This window comes from Myxocyprinus asiaticus, chromosome 1 (genome assembly GCF_019703515.2).
Source record: "Myxocyprinus asiaticus isolate MX2 ecotype Aquarium Trade chromosome 1, UBuf_Myxa_2, whole genome shotgun sequence".
In the NCBI taxonomy this organism is placed as follows: domain Eukaryota; kingdom Metazoa; phylum Chordata; class Actinopteri; order Cypriniformes; family Catostomidae; genus Myxocyprinus; species Myxocyprinus asiaticus.
Window position 1 is genome coordinate 38,625,865 of NC_059344.1, and position 13,967 is coordinate 38,639,831.

The 13,967-nt window shown below is 37.3% G+C and overlaps 1 protein-coding gene across 3 annotated transcripts in view; it reads left to right on the top strand.

The window, feature by feature from the left end:
• The window catches only part of LOC127444578 (VPS10 domain-containing receptor SorCS2-like), a 321,561-nt gene that overhangs the window by 228,280 nt on the left and 79,314 nt on the right, over nt 1-13,967 (top strand). For all 3 annotated transcript variants that reach the window (XM_051704034.1, XM_051704041.1, XM_051704048.1), the window contains exons 4-6: nt 5,512-5,676; nt 6,583-6,656; nt 9,038-9,102. In XM_051704034.1, the coding sequence (XP_051559994.1) occupies nt 5,512-5,676; nt 6,583-6,656; nt 9,038-9,102 (304 nt within the window). The remainder of the gene's footprint in view (nt 1-5,511; nt 5,677-6,582; nt 6,657-9,037; nt 9,103-13,967) is intronic.

Genomic DNA, 13,967 nt, shown 5'->3' on the forward strand with positions numbered 1-13,967 from the left:
CACTGTTATTTGATAGTCAAAGATTCATTGGGTCATTCAGATTCTGTTATTTCTCATCACTAGTTCTAATTGATTTATTGATTAAAAAAAAAGTTTTTGAGTTAGGCTATATGTCACGCATTAAATGGAGTTTGTGTTTTGAGTACTGTGCATTTATGAGACACATGGAATCACTGCATCATTCAGAGTAATTTGAGCTCCAGCTTCTTCTGTGCTTGTTAATGAAGCTGAAATGATTAATCCCAATGGTAACCCTGAATGGCAGATATCACCAGCATTAATTAATCTACTTATATAATTCAACAATTTTCAAATGCACCAATTCTAGTTCAGCCCTCTAGCTATTACAGAGGGGGATCTAAATAACTTCCTTTCAAGGACTTTCTTCCTGTACTACAGTTCAGTTGAGTTAAGGTCTACACAGTGAGTGTCTGCTGGAACATCTATATCTGTGAGCAACATAATAACAGCAATTGTCACTACAGCTACTGAAATATAATAGTCCAGAATTATTGTTGTAACTTTCAGAGCTTTCATTTGTAATTCTGCTCAGCAATTAAACTAAGAGAGTATGTTAAACACTGCAGTTAAGGATGAAAAGCTGAATTTCACACTTGCACTTTGCACATGTAGTGACAGTTTTAAAGCTTATTTTTGAGAAACAAATCGTGATGTTGTTAAGATGTCAATGAGGGTGTCTTTGTCTAAACTGACAGTCTTCACATTCTCATTTTGGTAAGAGGAGAAGAATTTTGCTTTATAATGTGATCAGTGCACAGCATCACCCATACAATCCCATATATATTAAATGCTCAATATATTACTTAACATTAGTTCAACTTTCATCCCTTAGCAACATCCTCACTTTTGTATTTTACCATTCTTCAGGCAACATTCATAACACACTTTTTCATAAGCTCAGGTTATAAGGGTTGAGAAAAGGTATAAATGAGTATCTAACCACTTCCATAGCTCATGATTAGAGAGCCCATTTGTCTAACAAGTACCTTACAATGTATAACTGTAGCTTAAGCATGGCAACTACAATGCAAAAGCAGATGTTACACAGTAGCCCCTGTCACACAGCTATGATCCTGCCCACAGTGCAAACATTGTTGTTATCCCTTTTCCTTTGTCTTCAGTGTGTTCATGGGCCCTTGTCCCTGGTGTAGGTCTAGATGTGTGGGCTGTTCTTTAGTCTAAGCTGAGCCATTATGACAGACAGGAGCTACTTAATAACAGTGCTTTCACCCCGGGCATGCTCCTGACAAATTACTTGTGTGAGACCTGGATTTAGAGAAGGGTCGGTGGAAAGATCACACACACAAACACACATTTCCTTTGTCTTCCTTGAAAAGGGAGCTTCTGTACTAGCCATCTAGATATAAGAGATGCTTAGTGTCTATTCACATATAATGTGTGGGTGAAAATTCCACATCTGGTTAGAGAGATTGAGAGAGAGACTGAGAAAGAGAGTGTCTGGGTATGTATGTGATGCCACAAGCTTGCTTAATGACAGGAGAATATTCTTTTAACTTCTTTAAATTCCATGAAATGAAAATTGGACTTTTGTGTCTTTAAGTCCATGTCTATTAGCTTTAAGACATTTACACATTTAAATTTGATTTTCTCTTCCAGGAAAAGACACCAAAAAATATTGATGATCCATCTAGCACTCAGGACAAATTTTTTTCCAATAAAATGATATCTAGAATGCTGCTTGTCTTAATGCCACCTGCCAGTGACTAGCAATGGAGCACAACAGTCTGGTTCCGGAATTAAAAATTTCACTAATTGTTCCATAGGGGAATTTAAACCTTTTAAACTTATAAACCTTTAAAGACAGACCTACCGTGGGCTCTGAGTTTGTCAGTCAAGTGTATATGCTTCTGTTGAAGCCATCAGTCTTATTTCAACTTAATTTTTATATTTTTACTTTTATCAGATAATCGAGGCAAACAAAACGCACCAAGCAAGCTCTACAGTGACCGCCCACTCCCATGACGCACTGCGAATAATGCTGTTGAGTTGGTCTTCCTACACTCTCAAACTACTTATATACGGTATCTGTGGATATCGAAATATTTTGCAATATACTTTAAAAAGGCCTATATTCATTTGGTACTTATCATTAACATCTTCAAATCAATAGTATACATTTAGTTTCATATACATATAGTATTATATTACATTTCATTGATTGGGTTTTATAGTTTAATCATTTTTAATTCGAATACATCATTTGTAGTGCTTTATGGTATTGTAGTTCATGCCCTCATGAAAGACTTTACGTGCCGTCTGTAAGTGTCTCGTACCTTTGTCTTTTTGTTCGACTTTCAAATACTTTTTTCCTTCGAATCTAAGTTTATAATGTTGTGATTCACCTTGGAGTTGGTTGGTTTGGTTTATGGCTTAGAACGCATTTATGAAAACCCTATGAAAAAAATGAATGGGAACAAAATATTTCCGGAACTCGGACGGCCGAAAAATTGGGTGGGCACTGTTGCGCTCTATAGGAAATATGTCAACACAGGAAAGAAAACTGCAAGCCATTTCATGGGGTTTTTAAAACTGTGCCACTGACAATCGACCCAGTGCATACTTAGGGAAACATCTCTCTCATTCCTCCCCTGCCATCCTCTCTCTCTCTCTCTCTCTCTCTCTCTTTCTCTATCTCTCACCCACACACACACACACACACATGTTGGTGCAGCTATCATTATGAGGACTCTCCATAGACATAATGATTTTTATACTGTACAAACTATAGATTCTATCCCCTAACCCTCACAGAAACCTTTTTGCATTTTTACATTTTCAAAAAAACATAATTTAGTATGTTTTTTAAGCGATTTTAATTATGGGGACACTAGAAATGTCCTCATAAAGCACATTTATAGCATAATACCCTTGTAGTTACCAGTTTGTAACTTAAAAAAAAGTCCTCGTAAACCACTTAAACCTGCCCACACACACACTGAGATAAGCACGTCAGGTAGAGCTAAATCACAATGCAAACCTGAGCAGGTCTTGGATGTTTTGGAGAAGATTTAAACATTCAAACAGTCCTGAATGATTCTCCCCTTGGCTCTGCGCTATTCAGTATTGAAAGTCATTCTTTTGTTCCAGTGGCTGAGCTCAGGTGCACTGAACAGGCCTCTCTCTCTCTCTCTCTCTCTCTCTCTCTCTCTCTCTCTCTTCATCTCTGTATGCTTCTCATTTTCTCATTCAGCACAGACTGGATATCAAAACTGCCAATTTACATATGAAATTGGGTGGAAAGCAAAATTAGTGGAGCTGCATTGAGTAAAAGCAGTCACACACACATGCACATGCTGGCAGATTTGCCCCTTTCCCCTGTCTGTTCTGTTTATAAAGTTCCTTACTGCATGGAAAGACTCAGCAGAGTGTTTGAATTAGGAACCCGTTCAGAGCTTTGTTTCATAATGAATATTACAGCTATTCATTAGCATGAGTAATTAGATCAGTGCAGTCACAGGGTCTCTTTCATGAATATTAAGTAAATGTAAGGCCATGCATTTTACATCTCAACATGGCAATTTAGTAGGACTGTTGAGGCTAGAGGGATGATTGTTCTTTGCTTCATGTCTGAGTTGTTTTGTGCAAATCAAATGGTGCGTGTGTCTCTGTGTGTGTGTGTGTGTGTGTGTGTGTGTGTGTGCGCAGGTTTGGGTGGTTTATGAGGACATTTGCTTAGGTCACAAACTGGTAATTACAAGGGTATTATGCTATAAATGTGGTTTATGAGAACATTTCTAGTACCACCCCCCCCCCCCCCCAGTTTTATCTCATTTTGAAGTGGGAGCCAAACATTGCAAATTTCTTAATAAAATCACCCACATGATGTTATTTCTTCCGTGGAACACAAAATGAGATGTTTGGCAGAACAACAGCCTCACCGGTCGGTTTCATTTTATGGAAAAAGATGCAGTGAATGTGAATGGTGACTGAGGCTGTCATTGCACCTTAGATTTCATTTTGTTTTTCACGAAAGAAATATTTTTGTAACAACTTAAGGGTGAGTAAATGATGACATAATGTTCATTATTTGGTGAACCATCCCCTTAAGCTCTTAAAATCCACTTCTGGTGCCATCAGCCACCACATTCTGCCCCACATTGATTTACTGGCCTCCGTAGCCTATTCCAGCCCTGCTGGCTTGCTGTACTCCTCTGTGACAGACACAGGATGTCGTTTGATGGCTTTTATCTATAGATCACAAAGGGGTCTCTGTGCTAAACTCTGTGAGTTGTTGCTGTAAGAAGGAAGTTTTACAGAGAGAAGATTATTTCCTTGTTCCCCCAGAGTCTTTGTTTTGGGATGGATAACTTGTTTCACAGAGAGTCTCTCTGTTTGGCAGACCCCATGAGGATCCCGGCTTGTTTTTCTGTACTGGTGCAGGTAGCAAACTTGCTTCCCGTTTGAGACGCTTCAATGCACAATTGGTTGAACAACAGCACCACTCAAAGGTCTTTAAAGGAACTGCAGCTTACGATAACGTTCAGGTAGCACAGTGAATTGAGTCAAATGTTTGTCAATCATTCATGGACGTTGTAATAATTTCAGAAGTGAGGGGAACGGAATGTTTATTGCAAGACCAGTTTTTCTGAATGTTGTCTAAGTGACCAAGCTCCATTGTGTCTTATGTCTCCTCTTTATCTTAATTGTATGTACAGCCTACTTGTTTTGTTTTTAAGCAATAAAAAATGGTAAATCTTTACAATAATTTTACATTAATTAATAGGCTATTAGTTAAAAACATTAGTTAACATGAACTAACAATGAACAATACTTTTTTATCTTGTTTACTGTTCATTTCAAAACATGCTATTACATTTTTTTTAATCAAAAGTTGTAATAGTTATCATTAGTTAATGCACTATCAGCTAACATGAACTAACAATGAACAATTGTATTTTTATTAACTAACATTAACAAACATTAATGAATACTGTAAAAAATATATTGTTCATTGTTTGTTCATGAAACCTAATGCGTTAAATAATGTTAATGAATGGAACCTTATTGTAAAGTGTTAAAAAAAAAAAAACATTAAGAAAGACAATAGTAATATTAAAAGATAAAAGATCAGTTACCGCTGTATTTGGTATGTCGACCTTTTGCTCTAATAACAACATGCATCTGAGCTGTAATTGACTCAACAAGTTTGTGCAAAACATGATAATACATGCTTTGATCCAAGTCATCCATAATTTGAGAATGTTCCAAAGAGCATCTTTTGTACAAAGGAGTTACCATGGTCAATGTCACAAATTTAAATAGTGAACTAAAAGTAGTAAATGTGAATCATAAATGTGTTTTTGTCATGACGCTTCTTTGTTGTACATTTTCAAAATCCTAAATGTTTTGTTTATTTCCAAGTTTAAATTCAATTTTGAATTGTTGAACCCCTCTGCATGTGAACTCACCATTATACATAAGCATACACCTGTTGAGATGTAGTCACTGAAAGCATTTTTGTGTCTGTAGGTAATCTTGGTGAGCTCCAACATCAATGAACGTGACCAAATGCTCTTCATCAGCACAGATGAGGGTGCATCCTTCCAACGATACCCTGTATCCTTCACCGTGGAAACACTTCTCTTCCATCCCTCAGAGGAAGACAAACTTCTGGCCTACACAAAAGAGGCGAAGGTGAGTTGTGAAAGTGTTGGTCAACAAAAATTAATTGCCTCAACTATGAAGCCAGTTGAAGTCATTGTTTCCCTGGCAACCTTATACTTTCCAATCAGTTGCTCTACGGCCATAATATGTCTTATTTCAAACTACATGTTTGTAGCTTTTCTTGTCAGGCTCAACTGCCTGAATTAGTCTGTGTGGCTGTCTGAGTATTAATGGCTTGGGTCTCAGCTGGCTGCCCTGACCAACTGTTCCCAACACATTTCTCATCCTGCATTGTTTATGCGTATGCTTTTTGCTCTCCAGCATATTGGCATCCTCATTATTAGAGTTATGAGTAGCACTGTTTGGCCTTCAGGCCATGGTTGTCTCTCAATAAAGAGCATGTTTACATTGTGAACGGCTGGGTGAGCAACAAGGCAAAAACTGTGTGTGTGTTTATAGTTGATGAATTGCTAAAACCCCTAGACACTGCTTGCAACACATTGCAAGCAGTGCAATTTATCATCTCAGAGATAAAATGCAAAAGACAATGAAACATTGGCAATGTACAGTATTTGCCTTGCCAGTGAGTGTGTATTTGTCTGTGTGTGTATTATTATGGTGCAGTTTGGTGGGTATTTTCCATGCAAATGGTGATCAATATAGTCTCATTATAGGAATGATCAATCCTGGACACATGCATGCACACACACAAACAAATACACACAACGTGTGTGATTTTAAGTGGTATTTATAGACAGTTGTTCACAACTTAATCTTTATTTGTATTACACACATATACAATGACTCGTTCATCAAATTGTCATGATCTGAGAATTTGTAAACTGTGTGTTAATCTTATTTCAGTCTAAAAATGTCATGTTATGACCAGAATTTTAGGACTCATGACTCATGATTTCTTTCTCTTTTTCTTTGCAGCTTTATGTCTCCACTGATCTGGGTCACAAATGGACTCTGCTACAGGAGCATGTTACTAAAGACAGAGTTTTCTGGTGATTTGTTTTTCTTTAAGTCACTCTACACTACATTAAAGGAATAGTTCACCCAAAAATGAGAATTCATGATGCTCCAAACCCCTATTAAATTCTTTCTTATTCGGAACACGTAGGGGGATATGTTCATGACTATCTCGGTCCATTTTTTTCAATACAACTGCAGTTGATAGTAACTCACTTTACAAACTTAACTACTTAAAACAGGACCCAACAGTATCATAAAAGCAATGTATATCAAGACTTTTGCAGAAAAATGAATTAAATCATTGAACTACATTTTATGATACTTTAGAGTCCATTTTTAAGCTATAAAGTGAGTCACTGTCAACTGCCTCTGTACTGAAAAACAGCTCACGATAATTATTAAAACATCTCATTTTGTGTTCCGCCTAAGAAAGAAAGTAATACAGGTTTGGAACATTATGGTGAATACATTTTACTTTATGCTTCTTTACCTAACTTTACTGTGCCCTCAGGGTCTTTCTTTTTAATCTTTTTCCCCTGCTTCCCTCTTCCTCCACCTTCTTAGTGGAATTCCACCCTGTGGCACTCCTCTTTCTTTTTTATTTTCCATTCCTTCTCTTTCTGGTTATGGTTCACTGCAACCACAGCTGGGATTTAAGTCCTGGACTGAAGTGATTTATTTCTCCACCCCAACCAATCTTTCTGTCTGACCCTCTCTTTCACTTTTTTATCTTTCTTTCTTGATCTCTCTCCTGCTTTCGTGCCATCCTCCCACCACACTTTACCAGATTCACGTACACATGGTATATGTTTTTGTATAGGTTGTCTGTGGTTGATAGTGATAAGAGATCAAAAAGTCAGCTCCCTGTCAGCATCAGCTGTTGTAAACCCCATTCAGCACATGTTTTATTTGGCTGGAGGTTTTACAATGTGACTGTAAATCTGAAGATCTTTTTACTCTATTTCTCTGCAGCAGAAGGGTTGATAAGTGTCATGCCCCTTTCCTTTCTGCTGTCTCCAAAGCTTTTTAAAACGTCTCTAAGCATCGCCTCCAAAGAGATGACAGAATCAGTTCATAGTGAGGGTTACGGTTTTCTTGTCCTCCCCGTCTACTCTCTCACTCATAAAACAAGAGAAAGGGAAGTCTGGAGAAGAGAAGGCATAAATCAGTGTGGGTTTAATGGACAGGGCTGCTGTCAGGAGGGTGGTCTGTACAGCGTGGTCAGGAAGAGAAGGCTTGAGTTCTTAGCGACACATTGAGGGATGTTGAGACATGATGGTCAAGTAATCTACCATAAATCACTGTGGAGCAAGATTACTGATAAGTTATACAGCTCTAAAAAAGAATTTGTATAACAAACTTTTGCAAACTCGCTTTAGAAATATTAGAAGGATTTAAATAAATGAACTCCATCTGAGAGCAATGCTGAAAGATTTGTCTGAGCACAATTATTAACACTCCCAAAACTTTCGGACACCAAAAAGACACAATTTCAAATAACTACATGAATACATGTACAAACATAAAAGTTCTGTTAGTCAACATAAAATGCCATTTGCAATCCATTTTAATTCTGTACTCTAGTGCATTTCCAAATGTTATAGGATATTCAACAACACTGCAAAAATCATTTTCTTATTTTTGCCTTGTTTTCCAGTAAAAATATCTAAACATTCTTAAAAAAAAAAAAGTAAAAAAATAAATAAATAAACATTTACTTGAGATGCAAAAGATATTTTGTCTATTTTCTGCTTCTTATTTTTTCTTGTTTTAAGGATGTTTAGATATTTTTACAGGAAAATAAGACAAAAATACTTAGTAAGAAAATGATTTTTACAGTGAAGAAAAAATTATAGGGTAGGATGTGATTTTTTTAAATTGGGAATTGGGATGGTAAAAAATGGGCGGTACTTACCATAATGAAGCCAGGTAGTTGGAGGGGAAAAGGAAAGTCATATCAGAGGCAGAGCAAGTTATTACATATTTAATGAAAGATTATGAAGACAAACATGGTTTGTTTGTTTGTTTTAATATTATTCACTGATAAAATGTGCTAAATAAATCCAATGACATGGAAGTTAATACGGTCATGTTGACTTTTATGTCTCGCTTTCTAAAATGATTATAAGATAATGTAGTTTTTGTGTATGTTTGCTAATATAGAAATGTGTTGAGAAATGTGTTTTTGTCCTAAACACAACATCGCCTACAAAAGAGTGAGCTGTCTCCATTCCTTGAAACCAAACGTAAAGACTTTGCATGTGTTTACGTTTGAAAAGGTTTTGATAAGGGACACATTGTCTAGGTCCCCTTGTGTGTGAGTCAGTCTTGTTTGAGCCTTTCAAGGCAGCGGTGTATGGGAAATGTATTATGTGTGTTTGCATTGTGTCACTAACTGTAAGCTCTGTTGCAGGGCTGTGACGGGAGTGGATGTGGACCCTGATTTGGTTCATATGGAGATTCAAGACATCGGTGGTGGTGAGGGAGATCATATGTTTACAGAACACTGCATTTCAATTTAATTTTACGTTCCATACCATTCCACTGAAAAAGAGGGCATATGGGAGGGTGTTTTTAGGACATTAGTTTTGGACATCTATAACACAGCCGGCTGTTTTCGCCTCATTCACATAAGGCTCTCTCAGTGAATTCCCCAGAGCTGAGATGTTTGTGTGAGGCTCATGTGTGTGAGAAAGAGTCCAGGCATGCAGACGCAAGCTGTTTCACAGAGCTCCATCACACTCATGCCAGTGAAGGTTAAACGCTGCCTTACAGTAAGATTGCAACCTTCAGACACACACACTCAATCCTCAAGGGAGGTTAGGGCTCACCAAATAGAAGTTCATGACTGACCTGAAGCAAAATGAAAAAAGGATCACATTAGACATACAATTTAAGCCCTTCTGTTGCTTATATACTGTGTTTGTGTCAAACAGGCAGACCTGAAGTGTTTTTGCTCCAGCCACTGAACTTGCTTCCTCAACCTCTCATACAGTGTCTGTTCCAAAACCTAAAGAGCTTCCTCTCTGTCTATTGCCTACATATACAGTTGCCTTCTAAAGCAGTATGCTAACAGAGATGGAACCCCATCAGTGATTGCTCTACATAGTTAACAACTCTGTCCGTCACACAAAAAATTCTCCACACGGAAGACTCGACTCACAATTGATTCCAGTAGAGTTTAGTGTTAGCATGTTGCTAAGCTAATATACACTGCTAGTAAATATTGCTAATAAGCACAATTGCAAACTAATTAAACTCATTTTTAATTATTTTGCATTTAAATGAATTATGTTTATACTGAACATTTCTCTCACTTCGTCTGCATCTTGGATTTCTTTTTCCACTGAGCTCGTCGAAATGCTGAGCTGTCTGTCTGACTATTTCGCAATGCAGTCTTGGATTGTGGAGAAGAATATATGCAATGCTACCTTAAAATTAGGCCAAAAAATATCTACAGACAGAAACATAATTAAAATGTCTACATTTTGAAGCAGCTTGCATTGGGAGTACACATACTGTACAATATACAGTTGTGGCCAAAAATATTGGCACCCTTGGTAAATATGAGCAAAGAAGGTTGTGAAAAATAAGTTTTTATTGTTTATCCTTTTGATCTTTCATTCAAAATATTCACAAAAATCCATCCTCAAATAGATATAAAACAATTGCAAACACAACACAAGTTTTATAAAAAAAACAAATATTTTTCTCAAACATACTGTATGTGTGGCCTTTAATTGAAGTAAACTAATTGAAAGGGGGGGGGGGTTCTCATAATCAAATAAATATTTTTCTCCAAAACACGTTTGCCACAATTATTGGCACCCCTAGAAATAATTATGAGTAAAATATATCTGAAGTATATTCCCATTCATATTTTACATTTTTTAGTACACCTGGGTGACAAGGAAATTGTTCTGCCATGACTTCCTGTTTCACTTGGCTATAAATATGAGGTAAAACACAGGCCAAATTCTTTTAGTCAATGGGTAAGACCAAAGAATAAAGCCACTCACAAAATGGGAAGTGGCTAAAAGAAAATAGCTAAAGCATGGAAAATACCCATTTCCACCATCAGGGCAATAATTAAGAAGTGCAAATCAACTGGAGATGTTAAGAATCTGCAAGAGGAAAGAGGACGTGTGTCTATATTGTCTCCACGCATGGTGAGGAGGATGGTTTGAGTGGCCAAAAATTCACAACTGGAGATATGCAGGAATTACTTGAGTCTTGGGGTCAGCAAGTCTCCAAAACTACAATCAGACGTCACCTACATCACTACAAGTTGTTTGGGAGGGTTTCAAGAAAAAAGCTTTTGCTCTCATCCATCAACTTTAAATAGTATTGGGTTCTATGGTCAGATGAAACAAAAATAGAGCTTTTTGGCAGCAAACATCAGAGATGGGTTGGGCGCACACAGAGAGGTAGCCATATGGAAAAGTACCTCATGCCCATGGTTAAATATGGTGGTGGATCTTTAATGTTGTGGGGCTGTTTTTATGCCAGAGGTCCTGGACATCTTGTTCTGATACATGGCATCATGGACTCTATCAAATACCAAAAGATAAAAAATCAAAACCTGATTGCCCCTGCCTGAAAGCATAAATGGGCTGTGGTTGGATATTCCAGCAAGACAATGATTCAAAACACATCAAAACAACACAAAAATAGTTCACTGACCACAAAATCAAGGTTCTGCCATGGCCATCCCAGTCCCCTGACCTGAACCCCATAGAAAACCTGTGTGGTAAATTGAAGAAGAGAGTCCACCAGTGTGACCTCTGAATTTGAAGGATCTGGAGAGATTCTGTATGGAGGAATGGTCTCAGATCACTTGCCAGGTGTTCTCCAACCTCTTTAGGCATTATAGGATAAGACTCAGAGCTGTTATCTCGGCAAAGGGAGGTTGCACAAAGTATTGAATACAAGGGGGCCAATAATTGTGCCACACATATATTTGAGAAAAATAATTGTTTTGTGATAAAACTTGTGTTGTGTTTGCAATTATTTGAAATCTATTTGAGGATAGATTTTTGTGAATATTTTGAATGAAAGACCAAACAATAAGGATATATTTTTCCCACCCTTCTTTTCTCATATTTACCAAGAGTGCCAATATTTTTGGCCACAACTGAGCTGTGTCCCAAACGACACACTAAAATCTATGCACTTAAAAAATATACTATGTACTCAGCCATGTAGTGTATGAATTTTAAAGTGTAGTATCGTCTCAAATGGAACACTTAAAAACATTTTACTACATGGAAGCGTTCTCTGTTTAATAGCTGACTGAAGTGACATTTCAAACGTAAGTGTTGTGTTGCCGCTAGCTTTAGCTCAGTTCAACACTTATATCTCAATAATGTACATATTCACACAGCATGGTATGATGGTAAACCGTTTAACTCAATTTTGTAAGGTGCGGTCTTCACAGAAGTTTCGCTAGTTACCATATTCTCCATTATTTACAATTGTTTTGCCAGACCAGCATCGCTGCTGGTAACTCTGCCCCTTCCGCTATGTACGGCAAGCCGTGAGCACTGAGTGCACAAAGTGTCCAATATTCCACATTCCGTTTTGATGGTTGAAAAAGTGCATCATCCGGGTACTCGTAGTACACTTCTTTTTGTTGCAGTTTCAGTGTAAACATTCTACTCGCACTACTTACACTACAAAATGGCGTAGAAAAGTGCAGAAGCGTGCAGTTTGGGACACACCTTATGTCTTCAATTGACGCCTACATGGGCAGCTCCATAGACACTAGGTTTTGGAACAGAGCTAAGATGTGCCTTATGTGTGTGTGTTTGTGCATGCGCGCGCTGTGTGTGTGTGTGTGTGTGTGTGTGTGACTTTGTGTGACCTTGTGTGACAGAAGACAGAAGCAAAGCGCTCAGCCATTCTAACTGCTTTTTAATGAATTTCTCTGCTATACTGCTTTGATTAAATATTTGTCTTCTTCTGTGAAGTAGCCTGTTTGTTTGTTTGCCTAAAATTATAAACAAAAAGAGGGAGAGGAAACAACATTGAGAAGAGCAATTAAATTCCTCAGCTTGAGATGTAATCTTTGGTCATGAGTTTTGGAGCATGCTTTCTCTAATTTTTTCATCACTTTCAAATTGGTTGTCACTTTGTGTGCACGTTAGAGGAACTGATGAATGTGTGTATTTTGTAGAGGTTGCTGAGCTTTGTATGATATTCTAAACAGAAAGGCCACATCAACAGGGCACCTCTGCACTGTTTTCCCATAATTAATTTCCTGTCATTCTGAATAGAGCAAAGCAGCAGTAGCTGTGTGTTCGCCAGTGATGGGCAGTAGCTTAACTACATTTCTGAGTAGCAAGGTGGTAGCTTTGCTAGTTTTAAAATCAAGTAGCTTTTCAGTACCAAAGCTATATTTTTGATTAGGTAGCGGCGTAGCTTTGACAAAAGGTTACATCACATATCACACCGGTGTTTACTATCGCCAGTTTTGAATCAGAACTAAAGTTGTCAGTCTCACAAATGAATCGCTCATCTGAGTCGCTCATCTGAGTCGGATCTTTACAATTAGTTGGTCACACGTGATAGCAAAGCGGTCTGAATCAGTTCACAGTTCATTTTGACCACATGGGTTTGTATAGGTAGCATGTATAAATATCAATTTACATGTTTTTTGTTTTGTTTTGTTTTTTTTACATGAACACACATTTCATATTGCACCATTCTATATTGCACTATATTGTACCATGGCTTAGATAAACATCATGCAATTAGTATTTTAGATGCTTTGTCTATGACAGTATGCTCTGTGCATCTGGTTGAAAAAAAAAATAATGAAGTAGCTTAAATGTAGCAAGCTACTTTTGGTGTGTAGCTTGTAGTGTAACTTGCTACTTTCTCTGAAGTGTAGCTTTTAGCTTAGCTTAACAAATTTTATTGTTGAGTAGTTGGTAGCTTAGCTAGCTACATTTTTTGAGTAGCTTGCCCAACGCTGGTGTTCGCTGCTAATTTAGTTTTATTTTATTTATTTATTTTTGTAAAACATATCTATGTCTCCATTCACCTCTAGAATGAAACACTTCCAAACAAAAGCCATATGATCATATACAAAAATGAAAATCCTTTCAAACTTAAAAAAAAAAAAAAAAAAAAAATCATCATAGTTTTACCTTTATTCCTGACCTTCTTCAAAGCCTGTGTATGTTAGTCAGGCTTCGCCTACATAGTGGGGACTAGAAGTATACTATAATCCACCACTGGTACAGCAAAGCCTAAAATCAACCTCATTCTGGTGACCACCCACAGACTCCACAAGAAAAATGGCTTAAACATACTGAATAAAGGTTTAATAAAAATTTGAA